Source organism: Drosophila mojavensis, unplaced genomic scaffold (assembly GCF_018153725.1).
Source record: "Drosophila mojavensis isolate 15081-1352.22 unplaced genomic scaffold, ASM1815372v1 contig_136, whole genome shotgun sequence".
Lineage (NCBI taxonomy): Eukaryota > Metazoa > Arthropoda > Insecta > Diptera > Drosophilidae > Drosophila > Drosophila mojavensis.
Window position 1 is genome coordinate 24,337,187 of NW_025318667.1, and position 22,840 is coordinate 24,360,026.

Consider the following 22,840-nt stretch of genomic DNA (forward strand, 5'->3'; position numbering starts at 1 on the left):
AGCCCAACACAAGAGCACGAAAAAACATGAGAAGAGTGTGCAAAATGAAATTACTTTCAAATGCTCTTTAAGCAGAAGCTTACATAATATTTTAAATACCTCATGAGAAATAAAAATAAAATTTTTTTTTTTTATTTGTTTCCAGGAATTGGTGGCCATATCGCCGGAGCGTCGCAATTGGCGCGGCATCTTCATAGCTCTGCTGGTCATTGCCGCCGTCTTCAGCTTGATAATATTCTCGATATTTCTGCTATCGCCGGAGGATGAGGGCCTGCGCATCCGCGGACGCCGCATGCTGCCCAGCGATATTCTGAGCAAGAGCCTGCAGTGGAAGCCCTTCAATGGCACCTGGAGCAATGGTGGGTAGCGAATGGCAGACTTCCCAGTGGGTAGCCTTAACTCAAAGAAATTTCATTTCAGATCACGAGCTAATATATCGCGATCCGACAGGCGGCCTATCCATACTCAATATGACGGACTATACCACACGCATTCTGATGACCAATTCCACATTTGTGAGTATCCCTCTCCCTCTTCCTCTTCCTCTTCCTCTTCCTCTTCCTCTTCCTCTTCCTCTTCCTCTTCCACTTACTCTTCCTCTTCCTCTTCCTCTTCCTCTTCCTCTTCCTCTTCCTCTTCCTCTTCCTCTTCCTCTTCCTCTTCCTCTTCCTCTTCCTCTTCCTCTTCCCTTCCTCTTGCTCTTGCTCTTGCTCTTCCTCTTCCTCTTCCTCTTCCTCTTCCTCTTCCTCTTCCTCTTCCTCTTCCTCTTCCTCTTCCTCTTCCTCTTCCTCTTCCTCTTCCTCTTCCTCTCTTCCTCTTCCTCTTCCTCTTCCTCTTCCTCTTCCTCTTCCTCTTCCTCTTCCTCTTCCTCTTCCTCTTCCTCTTCCTCTTCCTCTTCCTCTTCCTCTTCCTCTTCCTCTTCCTCTTCCTCTTCCTCTTCCTCTTCCTCTTCCACTCCCTCTCTCTTTTTCTCTCTCTATGTCTATAGCATTCTCTCTCTCTCTCTCCCTAACAGCGTCAATTGAATGCGGAATCCTTTTTGGTTGCACCGGATCAGAAGTACGTACTGCTACAATCGGACAGCAATGCTGAGGGTTCAAGGTAAGCTTTATATAGACCCGCTAAGAGACCCTGCTCGCCTAATCCAACTGCCTTTTACCAGACATCATGTCTACGAGGTGCAAACCGCCAACACATTTCCCCTGGGACCAACGGAGAATATTGCCGAGGCGCCGCGGCTGCAGCACGTGGTCTGGGCGCCCATCAATCCACCACCACCTCCACCACCACCGCCGCCAACAGCAGCCACACAGTCGCCCTTGCCCAGCGGCAGCATCATCCTGAACAGCCTTGCAGGCGCCGCAGCTGGCGGTGCTGGCAAGCCGACGGCCACCACCAACGGCGGCTCCGCCAATGGCAGCGGTGCGAGCAATGGCAATGGCCAAGGTGCCAGGGCGGCCTACACACTCAACCAGGCCATCGCCTTCGTGCACCACAACGACATCTACTACAAGCCCAAGGTGCAGGGCGAGCTCGTCTGCCGCATCACGCAGACGGGCGCGGCGGGCATCTTCTACAACGGCGTGCCCGATTGGACGTACGAGAATGTGCCCGAGCTGGAGAGTAAACGGAGCAGCCTTGCCTTCTCGCCGGACGGAATGTTCCTCGCATTCTTCAGCTTCAACGACAGCGAAGTCAACGAGTATAAGTGAGTAGTAGTTCGATGGGTTTAGGTAGGTAAACTGTATAAGAGCGGAGCTGGTTGCGCAAGATAGGCTTAAGCAATGGAGATCTGTATAAGAGCTTAGAGCGAGTGAATATAAGTCATGGGAGAAGTGAAATAATCTTCAAGTATAAGGGACTATCATTAAGAGTATAAGTAGGCTGTGGAGAAGTATAAGTATAAGTATAAGTATAAGTATAAGTATAAGTATAAGTATAAGTATAAGTATAAGTATAAGTATAAGTATAAGTATAAGTATAAGTATATAAGTATAAGTATAAGTATAAGTATAAGTATAAGTATAAGTATAAGTATAAGTATAAGTATAAGTATAAGTATAAGTATAAGTATAAGTATAAGTATAAATTATAAGTATAAGTATAAGTATAAGTATAAGTATAAGTATAAGTATAAGTATAAGTATAAGTATAAGTATAAGTATAAGTATAAGTATAAATTATAAGTATAAGTATAAAGTATAAGTATAAGTATAAGTATAAGTATAAAGTATAAGTATAAGTATAAGTATAAGTATAAGTATAAGTATAAGTATAAGTATAAGTATAAGTATAAGTATAAGTATAAGTATAAGTATAAGTATAAGTATAAGTATAAGTATAAGTATAAGTATAAAGTATAAGTATAAGTATAAGTATAAGTATAAGTATAAGTATAAGTATAAGTATAAGTATAAGTATAAGTATAAGTATATAAGTATAAGTATAAGTATAAGTATAAATTATAAGTATAAGTATAAGTATAAGTATAAGTATATAAGTATAAGTATAAGTATAAGTATAAGTATAAGTATAAGTATAAGTATAAGTATAAGTATAAGTATAAGTATAAATTATAGTATAAAAGTATAAGTATAAGTATAAGTATAAGTATAAGTATAAGTATAAGTATAAGTATAAATATATAAGTATAAGTATAAGTATAAGTATAAGTATATAAGTATAAAGTATAAGTATAAGTATAAGTATAAGTATATAAGTATATATAAGTATAAGTATAAGTATAAGTATAAGTATAAGTATAAGTATAAGTATAAAGTATAAGTATAAGTATAAGTATAAGTATAAGTATAAGTATAAGTATAAGTATAAGTATATAAGTATAAGTATAAGTATAAGTATAAGTATAAGTATAAGTATAAGTATAAGTATAAGTATAAGTATAAGTATAGTATAAGTATAAGTATAAGTATAAGTATAAGTATAAGTATAAGTATAAGTATAAGTATAAGTATAAGTATAAGTATAAGTATAAGTATAAGTATAAGTATAAGTATAAGTATAAGTATAAGTATAAGTATAAGTATAAGTATAAGTATAAGTATAAGTATAAGTATAAGTATAAAGTATAAGTATAAGTATAAGTATAAGTATAAGTATAAGTACAAGTACAAGTACAAGTACAAGTACAAGTACAAGTACAAGTACAAGTACAAGTACAAGTACAAGTACAAGTACAAGTACAAGTACAAGTACAAGTACAAAGTACAAGTACAAAGTACAAGTACAAGTACAAAGTACAAAGTACAAGTACAAGTACAAGTACAAGTATAAGTATAAGTATAAGTACAAGTACAAGTAAGTACAAGTACAAAGTACAAGTACAAGTACAGTACAAGTACAAGTACAAGTACAAGTACAAAGTACAAGTACAAGTACAAGTACAAGTACAAGTACAAGTACAAGTACAAAGTACAAGTACAAGTACAAGTACAAGTACAAGTACAAGTACAAGTACAAGTACAAGTACAAGTACAAGTACAAGTACAAGTACAAGTACAAGTACAAGTACAAGTACAAGTACAAGTACAAGTACAAGTACAAGTACAAAGTACAAGTACAAGTACAAGTACAAGTACAAGTACAAGTACAAGTATAAGTATAAGTATAAGTATAAGTATAAGTATAAGTATAAGTATAAGTATAAGTATAAGTATAAGTATAAGTATAAGTATAAGTATAAGTATAAAGTATAAGTATAAGTATAAGTATAAGTATAAGTATAAGTATAAAGTATAAGTATAAGTATAAGTATAAGTATAAGTATAAGTATAAGTATAAGTATAAGTATAAGTATAAGTATAAGTATAAGTATAAAAGTATAAGTATAAAGTATAAGTATAAGTATAAGTATAAGTATAAGTATAAGTATAAGTATAAGTATAAGTATAAGTATAAGTATAAGTATAAGTATAAGTATAAGTATAAGTATAAGTATAAGTATAAGTATAAGTATAAGTATAAGTATAAGTATAAGTATAAGTATAAGTATAATATATAAAGTATAAGTATAAGTATAAGTATAAGTATAAGTATAAGTATAAGTATAAGTATAAGTATAAGTATAAGTATAAGTATAAGTATAAGTATAAGTATAAGTATAAGTATAAGTATAAGTATAAGTATAAGTATAAGTATAAGTATAAGTATACATAAGTATAAGTATAGTATATAGTATAAGTATAAGTATAAGTATAAGTATAAGTATAAGTATAAGTATAAGTATAAGTATAAGTATAAGTATAAGTATAAGTATAAGTATAAGTATAAGTATAAGTATAAGTATAAGTATAAGTATAAGTATAAGTATAAGTATAAGTATAAGTATAAGTATAAGTATAAGTATAAGTATAAAGTATAAGTATAAGTATAAGTATAAGTATAAGTATAAGTATAAGTATAAGTATAAGTATAAGTATAAGTATAAGTATAAGTATATAAGTATAATAAGTATAAGTATAAGTATAAGTATAAGTATAAGTATAAGTATAAGTATAAGTATAAGTATAAGTATAAGTATAAGTATAAGTATAAGTATAAGTATAAGTATAAGTATAAGTATAAGTATAAGTATAAGTATAAGTATAATTATAAGTATAAGTATAAGTATAAGTATAAGTATAAGTATAAGTATAAGTATAAGTATAAGTATAAGTATAAGTATAAGTATAAGTATAAGTATAAGTATAAGTATAAGTATAAGTATAAGTATAAGTATAAGTATATAAGTATAAGTATAAGTATAAGTATAAGTATAAGTATAAGTATAAGTATAAGTATAAGTATAAGTATAAGTATAAGTATAAGTATAAGTATAAGTATAAGTATAAGTATAAGTATAAGTCACTCTCCCTCTCACCCGCACTTCTTTACTTTCCCTCTCGCTCACTCTCTATAAGTGATGCAAGGGTAGCCTAAATAGTTTCCGATGAAGCTAATATCTTGCTTCATTGTATTATATTTCTTTATATTTATATTATATTTATATTCCATTTTCATCAATCAATGGCCCATTTTTTTGTCCCGGCAGATACACATGGATGGGCGATAATATCAAATACCCGGCGGTGCTCAGCCAACGCTATCCAAAGGCGGGCGCGCGCAATCCGAATGTGACCGTCAACGTGGTGAATCTGTCGGTGATCAAGTACATATTTCCCACACAGATCAAGCTGCCCGGGGATCTGGGCAACGGCAGCTATGTGGGCGGCCTGACCTGGGCGTCGCCCATCGATCTGTCCGTGACGATAACCAGCCGGGATCAGACCAAGGCAACGACTGTCATCTGCCGGGCACCGCACTTCCACTGCCAGGTGGTGCACACCGAGGTGACCATCAACGACGGCTGGGTGCTGCCCGCCGAGCAGCCGATCTTCTCGGCTCGTATCGCTGCCCAGATGCGAGGCAGCCAGCTGCGCCAGCTGCAGCTCCAGGAGCTGGCCAACGGCGATGCGGCCATGGACGACAGCCAGGCGAATGTGACCAACGGCCAGACGACGTACGAGATCTCCAATGGGGGCTATCTGCTGAAGCGTCTGCCCGTGCGGGACGGCGAGCACGGCCACTATCGGCACGTGGTGTTCATATCGTCGCTGGACCGACGGCCCGTCCCGCTGACCATGGGCCGGTTCGAGGTGACCGAAATCGTGGGCTGGGATGAGCAGCGCGAGATCGTTTATTTTATGGCTGCTCCTGAAAGGCGACCGGGCGAACGTCACCTCTACAAGATCAGCCTTAAACTAAACGTCACCGAAACGAATCGCACCTACATCACCTCGACGCAGCCCACCTGCCTCACCTGCGACAACACGGAGTCCACCTATCGGCTGCATCGCGCCCGCAGCACTAACGCCGCCGCCTGGCAGCGCGGCGAGAAGTGGGAGGACATTGTGTCGCGCCTGGAGCCGGACGACTGCATCTACGACATACCCAAGAATTGTCTATACAATCGCGTCCAGTTCAGTCGCGACTACAGCTTCTACGTGCAGGAGTGCCTCGGACCGGAGTCGCCCAGCGTCTACCTGGTGGAGACGTCCAGCAACGAGAAGATCTTTGTACTAAACGCGGGCGATGTTCTGCGCCATCGTCTCACCCAGCTGGCCATACCGCAGACGCGCACCTTCAGCGTCGAGATACGCCATGGCTTCCACGCACAGGTGCGTCTCTACTTGCCGCCAGGCATGCGCGAGGAGGAGGAGGTCGCCTTTCCACTGGTGCTACATGTGTAAGTCTCGATCAGCTTAGGAATGTCTATATGTCTGTCAATATATCTATATGTCTATGTATCTAAATATCCATATATCTATATATCAATATATAGATATATATATATATATATATATATATATCCATATATATATATATATATATATATATATATATATATATATATATATATATATATATATATATATATATATATATATATATAAATCTATAAATCTTTAAACTCCACCTATAACGTTCGTCCGGTTATTGCGAAGAAAATTCGATGTCTTCTCTGGTCCCCAAAAACTTATATGAAAAGGCCTCCGCTTGGTTATAGCATCCTTCGAGTATAACGACGTTAATTGTAGGTCCCTTCAGCGTCGTTATAACCGGACTCTACTGTACTATAAATCTATAAATCTATAAATCTATAAATCGATAAATCTATAAATCTATAAATCTATAAATCTATAAGTCTATAAATCTGTAAATCTATAAGTCTGTATAGAGTAGTATCTGGCTCAGAGATCATTATACCCGGCAGCCGCTATAACCGTATAAGTTTGCTCATAAAAGTTTGTCTGTCGCTATAACCGTACATACGCTATAAGCGGAGTCGTCAAGTTCAATATAATAGTAGAGTAGAGTCCAGTTATAACGACTCTGCTTCTAGCGTCCGTACGGTTATTGCGACGAAAATTTTGGTCCCCAGACAAACTTATATGAGAAAACTACTACGGTTCAAGCATCTTTCGGGTATATCGACGGTCCTTTGAGCATCGTTATACCCGGATTCTAATGTATATTCATATATATATATATATATATATATATATATATATACAGTAGAATCCGGTTATAGCTACGATCAAGGCACCATCGTTATAACCGGAAGACGCAATAACTGTATAAGTATGTCTGAGGACCAGAATTTTTGTCGCAATTACCGTACGGACATTAGCAGAGTCATATGTCTATCTATAAACCTATAAATATGCATGTTTATATCTATATTTTTAACTGTACATCCATATATTTTTCCATCAATATATCTGTATATTTATATACCTATATATCCCTCTCTATAACCTCCTCCTCCTATAGCGACGCTGCGCCTGGCTCACAGCTGGTCACGGAGCGCTTCCAAGTGGATTGGAATTGGTATCTGTGCAGCCAGCGCAGCTTCATTGTGGCCCAAATCGATGGACGCGGCAGCGGCTATCAAGGTGAACTACTGCGCACCCAGGTGCATGGCAAGCTCGGCACCGTCGAGGTCGAAGATCAGCTCGGCGTACTCACGTAAGTCCCATGGCTGTCACAGCTCACTCACTCGTTGTTTGCCTAACCTGATGTCGTTTCAGCTATTTGCGCGATAATCTCAAGTTCATCGATCCGTTGCGCATCTGCGCCTTTGGCTGGGGCTACGGCGGCTACGCCGCCTCCATGATGCTCATCGATGATTCGCAACAGGTGCTCCAGTGCGCCGTTGCCATCAATCCCATTGTGAGCTTTGGCTATCATTGTGAGTATTGCCTGTCCTGAAATACCCCACCATTTATGTACACTGCGCACCATTAGAATGGAAACATTTCTCCTCTTATCATCTCAAATCTCGCAGATCTCTAGTATAATCACTATAACCTATAAATGTTAATAATCTTCTATATTATATATCTTATATCGTCCATTTGCCAGATTCATTTTTCACGGAACGCTATATACCGCTGAAGGGCGACTATTTGCGCGCTTTGCAGGAGTCGGACCTGACCATGAAGGCGGGCAACATAAAGGGGCGTAATCTGATGTTAATGCACGGCACAGCGGATACGCTGGTGCATCAGGAGCATACGCTGATGCTGGTGCGGGCATTGGTGGATCAGCAGGTGAAATTCCGTCATCAGGTGTACCCAGATGAGGATCATACGATCACCCGATCGCTGAGCCATGTCTATAAGACCATGGAATGGTATTTCGATGAGTGCTTCGGCCCCGTCGACGACAACGAGTGGGACCCAACCGGTCTGTTTGTGTTTAAACAATAATTAAGACCCCCCTACGATCCTTACGACGAGGATCCGCTGGCCAATCAGCTAATCGATATCGACCTCGATCCCGGTGAGCGCCACAATCAGACAACACCAGCCACAACACCGCTCTCAGCTCTCGACGAGCTCGACAACAGTCTACAAGCACTTGACCTCATGACCTCATCGGCAATGACCCTTAGTAAAGTCTCCAACAAGCTCTGCAACTACAGCAGCAAACGCAAACTCCAACAGGCCGAAACAACGCTGGCCAAAAAGATGCGCATCATTCACCATTAGCAAGTCCAATGCTAGAGAACTCCGTGTGCTATATGAGAGAGAGAGTGTGCGTGTGTGTGTGTGTGTGTGTATAAGAGTGTTTGTAGCAGTGCGTATGTATAAGAATGTGTTTATAAGAGTGAATGTATAAGAGTGTGTGTGCATGTATAAGAGGTACCACACTCTTGCTCTAACGCTCTTCTAGAGTGTCTATATAAGAGTGTGAGTATAAGAGTGTGTGCATAAGAGTGCCTGTATAAAATTGTGTGTGGCAGGGTGTTTGTATAAGAGTATTTGTGGGAGGGTATTTGTACAAGAATGAATGCATCGGAGTAATTGCATAAGAGTGAGCGTATAAGAGATACACACACTTTTATGCAAACATTCTTCTAGAGTGTCTATATAAGAGTGTGTGTATAAGAGTGATTGTGGTAGAGTGTTTGTATAAGAGTGAATATAAATGGGTGAGCGTAAAAGCGATATACACACACTTATACTCATACTCTTATACACACACTCCTCTCGAGTGGTATGTAGAAGAGAAGAAGAATGTGAGTGTATGAGGATGAATGTCTTCTTCTATATATGTACAAGAGTGTGTGTATAAGAGTTATTCGAAGAGTGAATGTATAAGAGTATGCTTGATTATGTATGTATGTGTGACTCTTTCTTTGCTATCCTCACTTTCTTTTGAATATATGCAAAAAAAAAAAAATGTTGAGTGGGCATTTTTAATGTTTTTTGATTTCAAATAGGTTTAGTATTTTGGGCGTGATTGAAAGTTGTGTGATTGGTGTGGATATACAAGAAATATTTGTTATTCTCTGTTGAAAACTTTGTTTGGTATCTTTAAAGTATTTTGTTAAATTCAAATTGTTAAATTAAAATGAGTAAAAGGACATTTTTAATGTCTGCTGATCAACAGTTTAGTATTTTTCTTTTTAGTAGTGACTAATGTGTTGAATGATTGGAAAAAACGTATCATTTTAAATGTTTTATGTTATTATTATATATATTTATAGTATATTTCCATAAATAAAATGTGCAGAATTTGGCATTTATTAAGATGTGCTCAGTATTTTATTAGTATTTTTGCGTGTGTGCTCGAGTGTGACTGATTGATTGAGTGTAAACGAACAAAATCTTGTTAGCCTGCGGTTCTCTTCTGTCTTCTATTTTATTAAGTATTTATTTATTTATTATTTGTACTTTTCTTTATAGGAAACTCTTGTAGATAGTATTTTAAGCAAAATTAAAATACTACCACTATTATATAAAATATATGTCAATGTGTATATCTGTTCTTAATCTGTTTGTATCTGTGCTAGCTCTTCTCTCGAATGGGAGAGTTTACATCGTGAATATTAAGTTTATCATCTAGTATTTAATTACTACATAAATCCTACAGCTGCCATAGAAATAATGTGTCAGTGATGATGCTTTTCTGAATTGTTGGTAGAATTTGTCATTTATTCAGTAACACTCAAGTACAATATAATCCGGATATATTAGAAGTATCTTGAAATTTTTGCGAGTTTTCACGATACTTGAATATGGTAATATTAGTAGAAATAGAAGAGATGTATTATGTCTACAAGGGTATTTCATCTTTGATTATATTTTATGGTTAGTATTTTTTTAGTCTTTTTTGTATGTATGTATGCTGAGATGCGCGATAATTGGGCCAGCAAAAGAATTTTTGTAATACAAAGAAAAGCAAGGTGATTCATTTATGCGACTGATTATTAAAGAAAATGGAAAACATTATTGTGTTTTACATGATGATAAAAGAAAGAATAAAAAACAAATTGTTAACAATTTGATTGGCATCGCTTGGCGTGGGGTCTATTGAAAAATATATGGATATCGTAGGGGACATAATATGGAACTAAATTGGATGCATTAGCATTTGACATTTTCAGATTAGCTGTAGATTATACGATAGTACAGATATATGCAGAGATATAGGCATATATATTTATGTATGGAATCTTTGTTTAGTTGTTGATGTCTATAAAGGTATGATTGTATGTGTGTTCGTGTTTGTATGTGGGTGTGCGTGTACCTGTCTGTACGTGTATGTGTCTATGTATGCCTGTCTTGTGGTTTAAAGATTGGTTTAGATTAATAGCTATGCTAATATATAGCAAACATATGTACACATTATATATATACATATACATATATGTATATAAATATATATATTTGACTGAATGTTATTTTTTGTATATATTAATAATATTATATTTAATATTTTAAACAGCAACAACAACAACAACAACATCATCATTATTTTATGTCCAACTTCTATGTTTAAAAAAAAAAAAAAAAAAGGAAACTTAAATGTAGTTGAAAGCGTTCAAAGCAAAATTATGAAAAAATAAGATATTCGGTGCTACCGACTGCATAATACTCGTTCACGGTACATAAGCAGATGAATTTGGCATAAAAAAGTCGAGTTTAGGCATCTATCTTCGGGACAGATCCAAAATCCTAGTAAAAATTTAGAAAATATAACTTCTTTTTTTTTTTTTTTTTTTTTTTTTTTTTGATTTGCCCCGCCTATATTAACAACAACTACAAACTATAGATCTGCTATATTTCATACAGAAGTAACAGAGACTATTGATATTTCAGCTGTCAAACTATACGCACAGTCGAACAGACATCAAGGAACCAGTATACCCTTTTATCACAACGTGAACGGGTATTCGAATAAATGCTTTCTTATTAAATGTTAAAATGCTATTGAAAGAAAATGGAAATTTCATTAATTCGTTAATTAATAAATTTAATAGTCGCTAAAAAGCGACTATATTCATATACATATATAAGTCCTGTGCTAAGCCAAATATGGAATAATAAAAAATAAAAAAAATAAAAAAAATTAAAAACACTTCCGTAATATGCCATGGACTATAATTACCAATAAACTGTGTTTTTTTTTTTCCTAGGTAATCGTAATGCTTAAGTATAATAAATAAAAAGATACAAATAAATATTCCAATGGATTAAAAAAAAAATGTAATAATAATAAACCGTTAAGCGAAGCTTGGGCCAAAACACGAATAAGGCCAAAACTAAGAGGCAGAAAAATTCAATGTATGATGTCCTCGACTAGCAAGTATAGTAAATAACATTATTAGATGAAGGATCGGTGTGCTATGTAGGAAAATATTAACAAACAAAAAAAGAGAATAATAAAATAAGAAAAAATGGAGGGAAAACTTTTTTTTTAGATTTTTTTACCATTAACTTTAATTAACCTAAACGAAACAACTAAATGAATTATATATAAATATATATATATAGGTGTTGAATGTTGCGTCAATATGCCCCTGAAAGTGGCTAAGTTCTATTGCATGGTATAAGCCCAAGAATGAAAAAACAATGAAGAAAAAATGAAAACAAACAAACAATAATAGGTAAATCTGAAGAGGAAAATAATAGTCAAGCTTTAAATGTTGTACACAGATTTATGTCGGGAGCATCATTAACAGAACTTTTAAATTCTAACTTAAACACAAACATATATAAGAACTTATAAGCCCAAACAACTCTGTATGTAATAATTGTTGAGTATGCCGCTCTTAATAAATGTTTAGAAAACAAAAAACTAAAAAAAAAAATAAATAAAATAAAAATAAAAACATATAAACGAAACATAGTAAAGCGAAACACATATTTATATATGTTTAAGAAGAAAAGTTATTGAAATAAAAAAGAGTAAATCCAATATACATATAAATATATATATACATATAGAGAAAACATCTATGTATTACATATAGAGAAGTACATTGCGCATTTTATGTAATTTCAAAAAATAGTCTACTTAAGAAACAAACTAATGCAAAACAAAAACAAACAAAAAAAAACAGAAATCAATTCAAACTAAATGACCAAATAAACAAATTAGAAAAATACTTTATGTTGTCATTTCCAATGACACGGCGTAACGAAGTTCTTTGGTTTCAAGACAACAATTAAAGGTATAACAATAAAAAAATATTATAAAATCGTAGCCTGTCTGTGTGTACTTAATTTGTAATTGGAAAACAAAAATGGTTATGTGTAACTAATTCGAACAATTCAAGAAGAGCAAACCAAGCTAATAAATTGAGAAAATCGAAAACAATAAATAAAAATGATGTTTTTTTTTTTTTTTTTTTTTTGTATGTAACATAAACAGAAACCAAACTGAATTTTAGCTTGTTGGAAATTGTGAATTCAATAAAAATAATTTCAGTTGTGAATTTGAATTTTCAAATAACAATCGTTTAGTTATCGGACACGAGCTACATGTCTGCTCCGGCATATATCGATGGCTAATGCATAAATATCGTTAACATCGATAAGAACGATGTTGCACTATCGTTGTATATTGTCAATCTCTAATACTGCGTAGCCGTCGCGTGTTCGTAGATAAATTGCAATTTCGCTGGCGTTTTTTAATTTATTTAAAAACGCAAATTTACCAATTTCAAGTCACTGAACTAATAGTGCATATTGATTGTTATCAAGTAGCGAACTTATCTGCAGCTGAATGCAATTGCAAACGGTAATAAGCAATTCTCGAAAGAACTATTTCGTGCGTGTGTATGTATGTCCATATTTGTGAGTGTGTATATGTGCATAAAAGGCATAGCAACCAGACAAGCGGACGTTCCGAAAGTATGAAAGCACTAAATTGTGCTTATAAGGATTGCCACAAATGCTGCAAGCGCACAGCAATTGCATGAATCGCTTCTTATCGATGACAAATGAATCTTGGGGCGGGTAATTTTTGTTGTTTTTTTTTTTTCTTCTTTTTCATCCAAATTTAGTCAAACATTAATTTAATTGAAGGCAAAAAGAAACTTTTAATCGCACTGAATCGTCGTTTGGGTGAACATGTGCATGTATTTGTGTGTGTACTAGTAGTCCGTGTGTGTGTGTGTATTTGCTAAACTTGAAATACAACGCAAACGCAACGAGAACAAACTCGTCAAGGTAAAGAAAAAATGTGTGTGAAAAATTCCAACGGAATTACGCGAGAAGCTATTCGGAGGCAAGAAAGAAGTTAAATCAGATTCTCTTCGAGTGTATATATTCACATACATACATACATATGTGTGACGTCGGTTGGCTCCCATTGTATATAAATGCGTCCGTGTGTGTGTATGTGCAAGTTACATTTTGCATTTGGAGTAGTGTCAGTAGTAGTGTAGTTTTGGGCGGGGGCCAGAGGGTGGCTGTGGTATAGCTACCATACGCACTATTTTTGAGAGGAGTGACAATTTGTCTAATCTGATTTTGTATTATCAAAAAATGATTTATTTTTTAAATTTATCACTAATTGCGGAAAGTTGCACAAATTAATTGTTTACTAGCCTGTCAGTTGTCGACTTTGCACAGTATTTTAAAATTATTTAAAATCAGGTGGCAACGCCGACCTACATTTGCCCATAGCGCATTTTAGCAACATCTGCTCTTGCCGGGTAAAATTCAAATCAATTTTCACTATGTCACGAATAAAATGAATGCAGTGGCATTAATTTGTCTACAGCACCAACCGATTGATCAAATATTAACAATTGTTATTTTAAAAGTTATGTAATAATGTATACCTAAGCTTACCTCATTAAGGACTTTGCCGCAGTTGAAATGAAAATGTGAGCAATCAAATTTCGGATTTGAAATTAACAAAATTCACAAAATAATCGATGTCATATGATGTGTATCGATATTTACGATAGCTCATCCCTGCATGCGGCAGCGCTGGAGTAAAGCAGTAAGAGCTGCTCTGAATATTACACATCGCGGATAGGAAAAGTTTTAAACAATTCGAAACTAAGATATTGTATAATATTTGTGCTAACAGTGCAGAACTCTAAAACACTGTCGGTCGTCTTATTTATTTATTTGATAGTCTCATTTACAATACACATTTGTCAAAACGAACATCGTGTTCCCTGTCTTCTCGTACCCCACAAAAAGCCGAAAGTGTTAATTAGCCAAATTCTGTATATATATACATACATATCTGCATAAATGTATATATAAATTTATATATACATTTGTATGTGTGGGTGTATGCATGTTGTAAAGACATGCATATGGCTGTGTTTTTGTCATATTAAACGTTGAAGCTGCTGCAACTAAGATATCTTGACTGGTAAATATAACGGCTGTCGCGTGCGTTAATATAATGTGAAATGTGCGTGTAAGTGTGCGTGCTTTTGCAATAAAAGTGGACTTGCAGTGCAAACGTGTGCTTAAACATTGAAAAAAAAAAATACACACGATTAACAGTTCATTATTATTATATATATTTTTGATATAATTTTTTTTTGCATAATCAACACTTTAATGTACATACATGTGCGCGCTTTTGCATTGCCCGCGCTCCGGCACCCACGCCATAAGCCACCTGTACGCCCTTGCTCACAAACATACACACACGCAAACGAACGCGCACACGCATACATAGACACGCTCGTGCACACAGCTAAACGATGTGATTTGCGGTAGTCTCGTGAGCATTGCTTGCTCGCTTGCCAAAACGATAACGAAAACGCATGCATGTATATATGTATATGTACGCACACACATATGTATAAACATATGTATGTTTGTATTTTATTGTCTTCTTTGGCCCATTTGGCTCTGCTTCTTGTCGATTTCGGCTAGTGCTAAGCGCATTTGTACTCTGCAAAGAAGAAAGAAAAAAATGTGTATAAAAACGAATTGCTGAGGCGCCGTCGCCGTCGCCGGTGTTGCTCTCTACGCTTCAGCTGCATTTGGCTTGCAGCTGCTGCGGCTGCTGCAATGGCGAAGGCGGCGCCAATGAATTTCTATTTGTAGGAAAATAGCGCATCATTTGCAATGCAATTGTTTGCGCTTTCTATTTAGTTAAATCCACTCTTGATAACACATGCGATCATTGGGCGTAGGTGTGTGTGCGTGTGTATGGTCCAATGAGATCGAGCATTCCTGACGTCACAAGTCCATTAATGATGCATGATCTCTCTCTCTATTCTCGTTTGGGGGAAACAGAGATTGCCCGTTAGAGAGTGAATGTGATTTGCTGTGCATGTGTCGGTGCTGAACAATGATTTCTATCAGGTGGCAACGCTGTGTCAGTGTGTTAATGTAAAATTAAATGCTGGAATCGATTCATATGTATATATTTGGCAAATTTACTTTACTGAATGAGAAAAAAAAACGTTTTCTTTAATTGCAGTTACAGACGCCTGAGACGAAATATCAGGGCGTAGCCTTATCAAGCAAACAAGTTGCCAGTTTAAAAAGTGAGTAAGTTGCACATTTGGTGGGACTGTTATGAAAACCGTCAGAGATTAGACGGACAAGCTTTGCTTAGTTGCTCACAGGCAGCACAACTGCTATAACTACAACTACATCATTAATAACAACTACGACACCGCCTTGCACCACACCGCTGTGAACAAACGCCGATGCTGCGCCAGAGCAACAGCTGGAGACATAGTCAGAGCCAGAGCCAGAGGCAATTGCAATTGCAATTGCAATTGCAGATGCAGATGCATTTGCAGTACGTCTAACTACGCGCCGCTCGACACAACAGAGCTCCGCCACAACAGCGCCAGCAGCAGCAACGGCAGGAACAGGAACAGCGGCGGCGTCGGTCGATCTACACTTAAACATCAATATTTAGATCAATATATATATATATAAATATATATATAGACACACTCAGATATACACATTCATACACACATACATTAAAAACACACACCGACAGTGACATAGTGTGAGGGTGATAGAGGTCTTTAGAGAGAGCGAGTGTGTGAGAGAAAAACAAATAGAGAGAGAGAGTGTGTGTGTGTGTGTGTGTGTGTGTGTGATAGAAGGAGATACAGAGAAATCAGAAGGAGCGTAAACGCTGCCCAGCACACAAAACGCCCATTTGAATGGATCCGTGTGTTGGCTGGTTTCAGGAGGAACAGGAGGGACCAGCGCTGCGCACATGGTTAAAGATTTGGGAAACGAGTTCCCAGGAAATGGGTCCACTTCTAGAGCAACAGCTTCAGCAAAGCAACAACAATAACAACAGCAGCAACAACGGAAATAGCACCAGCAACAACACCGGCAACACCAGCAACAACAACAACAACAACAATACCAATAACAGCAGCAGCAGTACTAGTAGCAATAACAGCAGCAGCAGCAACAGCAGCAGCACCAACGCAGCATCTAGGATTGTTAACAACGATTCTACGATCAGTCTACGCGATCCCGACTCATTACAAATTCTTCTTCAGCAGTTGAACGAGCAGCCATCACGGCACGGGAACAACAACAACAACAACAACAACAACAGCAGCAGCAGCATTAACGGAGGCAAAAGCTCTAGCAACACGTCCATCGATTCAACATCGAACAACGACAATAACTCACCAGCGAGTAATAGCAGCAGCAGCAGTAGCAGCATCAGCGCCAGCGCGAACAGTAGCAACGTGACACCATCAGCAGCAGCAACTGCAGCAACCGGCACTGCTGCAGCAACGCCAACAACAGCAACGGCAACGGCAGCTGTGAGCAGTACAACGACGCCGACCGGTGGTGATAGTGCCACCGTTACCTCCACCACAACCACTAGCAGCAGCAGCAGCAACAACACCACCACCAGTAGCACCACCGTGACCACAAACACGAATAGCAACAGCAGCAGCAGCCGAAGCAGCAGCACCAATTATATAGCCAATCCCGCGTCAAAGGTGCCGCTGCACGAGCGCGCCAACACCTATTACAATCCTTCGCGCAGGAAACGCGTCGTGGACAACAAGTCGAGCACTCTGAATCTGACCAAGCACGCCGACATGATTGCCAAATACAAGGGCTGCCCGTGGCGTGTGCGCGACTATCAGTACGGCAAGGGCATCATTGGACTGCACGAAGAGATCGATCATTTCTATCAGTATGTCCTGCCCACGGCCTGCGAGCATGCGATACGCAACGAAGTGGTCAAGCGCATCGAATCCGTTGTCCATTCCATATGGCCGCAGGCCGTGGTCGAAATTTTTGGTTCCTTTCGCACCGGCCTCTTTCTGCCCACCTCCGACATTGATCTCGTGGTACTAGGTAAGCTAACGAAGAGATATAAAACTAGAGCTAATTATCTCAGCTAACTAATCCAACTAATCCATATATTTATTTGGTTCTTGAACGATATTCATTCAATAATAGGGATATGTATTAGATCTTACAGTACATATTTTTGTATGACTCTTTTTTACCATGTACACATACGCATATATACGCATATGTATATGTATCTAAATGGTAAAAATAGTCATACAAAAATAAATACTCTATATATGACTAACACTATTAATTTGGGTTTCATTCCACAGAGAACTTAAGACAATGGGCACAATGCAATTCTCTTAAGCTTTAGCTTGACTTTTACTTTAATATATTCGAAATTGTTTAGCCAGACTCATCGAGAGCTATTTTTATACCATGGCAATGCAGGTGGTAATGGCTTTCTGAGTCGAAATAGCTATGTAGGTCTGTCTGTCTGGTAAACCATATAAGCTGGAGACTTCAAATGAAATTCCTGTATGCAAAATGAATTTATGACTTATCAATTAGTCATGCCATTACTCAATTTTCTATAATTATCGAAGCCTTAATGTGGATTTTTAAGTGCAACTTGAAAACTTTCAAATTTTCTGCCTAACCTATTAGTCGATATGGGATTTTGAGCCAAAATTGAATACCACTAAAGCTAAAGCTTTCTAAATTGCTGTGTAAGTTCCTCGCATGAGTACACTGAATTGGTACATTTTGGAATTTTGATACCTTCCTGGATTGATTGAAAGAACATCTGCGGGTAACCCTACACAAAGTACCAACTAGTCGGGTATTCCCGACTAGCGCACTCTTGATGTTTAGATCGCTTGGAACAACTGTTTGCATTTCATTCAATGGCTTATTAATAATGAACCTTTCTTCTTTTATTCTTCTTTTTCTCTCTCTCTCTCTCTCTCTCACTCTCTGTCTTCACCACCTCGTCCTCCTCTCTCTCCTGTTGCCCCATTTGTTGCATTTGTTTTGCAGGCCTTTGGGAGAAGCTACCGCTGCGCACTCTTGAATTCGAGCTGGTTGCGCGCGGCATCGCCGAGGCGTGTACGGTCCGTGTGCTAGACAAGGCGTCCGTCCCGATCATTAAGCTGACGGACCGGGAGACACAAGTGAAGGTCGACATATCGTTCAATATGCAATCGGGCGTGCAATCAGCAGAGCTGATCAAACAGTTTAAGCGCGACTATCCGGTGTTGGGGAAGCTGGTCCTGGTGCTAAAGCAGTTCCTACTGCTGCGCGATCTCAACGAGGTGTTCACCGGCGGCATCTCATCGTACTCACTGATACTCATGTGTATTAGCTTCCTGCAACTGCATCCGCGTGGCATTTACCATGACACGACGAATCTGGGCGTGCTACTGCTCGAGTTCTTTGAGCTGTACGGACAGAGCTTTAACTACATTAATATTGGTATTTCGATCAAGAACGGCGGCCGCTATATGCCCAAGGACGAACTGCAGCGGGACATGGTCGATGGCCACAGGCCGTCACTGCTCTGCATCGAGGATCCTCTGACGCCCGGCAACGATATCGGACGCAGCAGCTACGGTGCCCTCCATGTGCGTCAGGCCTTCCGATGCGCTTTCAGTGTGATCAATAATGCTGTGAGCGAATCCAATCTCTGGGGCAACGATGTGCGTGAGACGTCCATCTTGGGTGAGTGTTAGAGAAGTGCTATCCCATGGGAATATTTATACTATTATTGATATGTCCGTAGGTCGGATAATTCACATTACCGATGACGTCATTGACTATCGCGAATGGATACGCGAGAACTTTGAATATCTAACGGCCATGGATCCGATGTCGTCGCTGCCCACCTACGCCAATGGCGCTGCCAAGTATGTGATCTTGCCATCTGGCACCGTGGTGCATCAGATATATCATCCGGTGCTGCAGCCGCATACGTTGACGCAGACATATCATACGGCAGCTGTGGCGGCAGTGACAGCGGCTGCCCAGCAGCAGCACCAGCAGCACCAGCAACAGCACCAACAACACCAGCAGCAACAGCAACAACAGCAGCAGCAACAGCAGCAGCAGCAACATCAGCTGCAGCCGCAGGGCCAGCTGGTTGGCAATCTGAACAACATGTCGGCGCTGCGTCACCGGCGAGGCAGCACCTCATCGGCGGAAGACAGCGAGGATAGCAAAGACTGTGAGGTTGGCGACCGGGATAGAGAGTCGCTGACTGGCATCGGGATCGGGCAGCAGGCAATGGAAATAATTGACATCACCGCCTCGCCGCCGAACGGACTGGAAGTGACAGCGATGCCAGTGACCGTGCCCAAGCCGATTATGGTGGCGATCAGCAATAGCTCGTTGTCGGGCTCGTCGGTAATGCACACACCTACACGCATAGATACATGATGAATGGCTGCCGGCCTCATGCAGCAGCAGCAGCAGCACCAGCAGCAGCAGCAGCAGCAGGTCGTAGGCTGTGCCATGCTGGCCGCAATTGCTCCCAATTCAAATATCGCAACGCCACGTGCCCAATTGTTGTTGCGCACCAACGGTGGCGGCGTCGTCGCCGCCGGAGCAGCAACTGCGGCCAGCATGCCAGCCAAGCCACAGGCCCAGCCAAGTCAACATACATGTATATCTTCTTCACAACTACAACAGCCAGACGTGGAGCAGCTACGAGATGCCCCGGCGGAAGTACTGGAGGATCACGCAGTAAACCAATGCCATGTCTACACCACCACCAGCAGCACCACAACCAGCCACGTCCAAGCCATCTGCAACAGCAAGCCCATCAGCAGCAACATCATTAGCAGCACCAGCACCATCACCAGCAGCAGCAGCAGCAGCAGCAGCAGTGGTGGTGGTGGTGGTGGTGGTGGAGGTGCTGGCGGCAACAGCAACACTGCGACGCGAAGCTATGGCCAGCAGTCGGTGGGTCAGCGCAGTCACAACAATTCGTATTACCGCCAGCCGCTCTATGTGCCACCGCCGTTGCAGCAACAGCAGCAGCAGCAGCAACAACAACTGACCAAGACCATTTCCAATGTGCAGCAGAGCAGCTACAACAGCCATCATGTCCACCAGCAGCAACGGCCGCAGCATCTGCGACTGTCCAGCAACAATAGTAGTAGTGCTAATACTGGCAGCACTACCTTTCAGCAGCATCATCACCCACTCCATCAGCAACAGCATCATCATCAGCAACAACAGCTCCATCTCCATCAGCAGCAACTGCAGCAGCAACAGCAACAGCAACAGCAGCATCGTAGGCATTTTCAAACAGGCGTATCTAAAGCGGTAGGTTCGCCCACAGTATCATCATCCTCCTGCACAACAGCTGGCGCCGCAGCGATCGTGCTTAGCTGTAATAGCAGCAGCAGCAGCAGCAGCAACAGCAGCAACCATAGCGGCGGCCACAGCCGCTTGCAGCAAATGCGCGATACGCGCCTGGTTAACTCATCCTCCTCAATCATTTCCATATCGTCTGAATCCTCAGTTGGCAGTTCCAGTTCGTCGCCCCGTTCCCCACGCTGCGCTTCTGGTGGTGAATCCGCTGACTCGGCTTCCGGCCAGGTGGCTACAGCAGACGATCGCTAAGGAGGATACTCAAATGCTATTCTAATATTCCAAAACTCTGGTTCAGGCAAGCAAAGAAGCCAGCGTGAGTGAGAGGGATAGAAACAGATATTTAGTCCAGGCGGGTCGAGACAAGTTGAGATAACAGAGACAGAAAATGAGATGGAAAGAGTGAGATAGCGAGATAGCGAGAAATGGCATAGTCCGTCATGTGCATTAATCTACAAATAGCTGCGTGCGTCAAGAATATTATGATAGCGACTATGATTATGATTATTTCTCTCTTATATACAATTTCTTTTCTCGATAGTTTGAATAGCAGACTCACATTCGCATTCACAATCATTCATTAATTCAAATCTTTAGTTATATATGTGTATGTATATTTAGTTGTATATATATATATATATATATATATATATGTATATGTATATGTGCATATATATGTATATGTATATGTGCATATAGCCATGTATACGTATACATAATAATTATTGATGTATATGTAATTGCTTGTAGACATATCGCCAATGTAAGCGTATGTGTAAGTGTATATATATTTCTATATATGCATACTTCATATATATATATATGTATACTTCTTTTAGTAGCAATTTTGCATTTCAAGATTCTTAATGAATATAACAATTTATATACTCAACCCAAAAATCCCCTCCAAAAAAAAACAAAAAACAAAAAAAAAAAACAAAGAAAGAAAAGCAAAAAAAAAATAGATATATCTTAACAAACACTAATGGAAATAAGAGAATAAGAAGAAAAGCGCCATACAACCATATATATATATATATATATATATATATATATATATATACCTATATGTATATTTGAAATTTAATGTAACTATAGCTGTATGTACTCCTCTCTCCGCATAGAAAAAAGATTACAAACAATCCTTAAAAAAATATGCAACTACATTCGATCCATTAATAATCGATTGTACGTGTATTGCTGTCTCGCTTGCGCCTATAACACACATACTCACAAACATCAACTTTCCTAAGTACATAAACATATATATATATATACCTGTATATATATATATATTATACAGTTAGTTAACTTGACACTTTTCCCTATTCTATTCGTGCGCTAGTTGGTATTTCATTTTGTTTTTAAAATAAATATGAAAAAAGCCACTAAAAAAAATAAAGTCTAAAATAAAAAAAAAAATTATAAATATATATATATATATATATATGAGTATATGAGTAAAAAAAATAAAAATGATACATAATGTAAGATTATGTGAAGCGCAATGTGAAGTATGAAATTTAAGTACGTATATATACATACACACACACACATATATATATATATATATGAAAATATTTATATATATGAAATATTATTTTAATAACAAGAATTGTATAGGATTATATAGTTATAAGACAATTAGGTGTTTTATTTTTTTTTTATATATATACACATATATATATTGTTTCCCTAGTTATAAAACTAAACTTTTTTTTTTGTAATGAATTACTTTGCTTATATAGCTTAAGAGTGCTGCATCCACAGGCTCGAATGAACCGAAAACAGAAAATTGTTTCAAAAATCGTAGGAAAAGAAAATGTTTAACAAGAAAATCTAAACGAAAGCAAGAAATCAAGCAGCAGCAAAACCACGCGCAAAAATCACGC

At 38.3% G+C, this 22,840-nt stretch overlaps 2 protein-coding genes across 6 annotated transcripts in view; both read left to right on the forward strand.

The window, feature by feature from the left end:
* The window catches only part of LOC6584612 (inactive dipeptidyl peptidase 10), a 176,460-nt gene extending 166,165 nt beyond the window's left edge, over nt 1-10,295 (forward strand). For all 3 annotated transcript variants that reach the window (XM_044011433.1, XM_044011431.1, XM_044011429.1), the window contains 8 exons: nt 146-359; nt 421-515; nt 1,016-1,101; nt 1,163-1,708; nt 5,051-6,244; nt 7,333-7,527; nt 7,590-7,750; nt 7,924-10,295. In XM_044011433.1, coding sequence (XP_043867368.1) covers nt 146-359; nt 421-515; nt 1,016-1,101; nt 1,163-1,708; nt 5,051-6,244; nt 7,333-7,527; nt 7,590-7,750; nt 7,924-8,270 — 2,838 coding nt within the window. In that variant the 3' untranslated portion in view covers nt 8,271-10,295. The remainder of the gene's footprint in view (nt 1-145; nt 360-420; nt 516-1,015; nt 1,102-1,162; nt 1,709-5,050; nt 6,245-7,332; nt 7,528-7,589; nt 7,751-7,923) is intronic.
* Nucleotides 10,296-12,918: 2,623 nt separating this feature from the next.
* Nucleotides 12,919-21,444, forward strand: LOC6584613 (non-canonical poly(A) RNA polymerase protein Trf4-1). Of its 3 annotated transcripts, XM_032732298.2 has the most exons (6): nt 12,919-13,092; nt 15,757-17,633; nt 18,615-19,295; nt 19,357-19,976; nt 20,262-20,900; nt 21,100-21,444. In XM_032732298.2, exons 2-6 carry the CDS (start codon nt 16,463-16,465, stop codon nt 21,223-21,225), a joined length of 3,237 nt encoding a protein of 1,078 aa, XP_032588189.1. In that variant the 5' UTR covers nt 12,919-13,092; nt 15,757-16,462; the 3' UTR covers nt 21,226-21,444. The 3 variants fall into 3 exon arrangements, with proteins under 3 accessions (XP_032588189.1, XP_032588186.1, XP_032588187.1); XM_032732295.2 differs by having other exon boundaries at nt 20,262-21,444; XM_032732296.2 differs by lacking the exon at nt 12,919-13,092 and adding an exon at nt 14,311-14,688 and having other exon boundaries at nt 20,262-21,444.
* Nucleotides 21,445-22,840: the final 1,396 nt, after the last annotated feature.

What these genes read in the sequence shown, in the direction of transcription:
- LOC6584613 (XM_032732295.2), top strand. Translation starts at nt 16,463, where the DNA reads ATGGATCCGTGTGTTGGCTGGTTTCAGGAGGAACAGGAGGGACCAGCG. An exon ending in CATTGATCTCGTGGTACTAG is followed by an intron (nt 17,634 to 18,614) that starts GTAAGCTAACGA and finishes TTTGTTTTGCAG; the next exon opens with GCCTTTGGGAGAAGCTACCG. An exon ending in GCTCGTTGTCGGGCTCGTCG is followed by an intron (nt 19,977 to 20,261) that starts GTAATGCACACA and finishes CAACTACAACAG; the next exon opens with CCAGACGTGGAGCAGCTACG.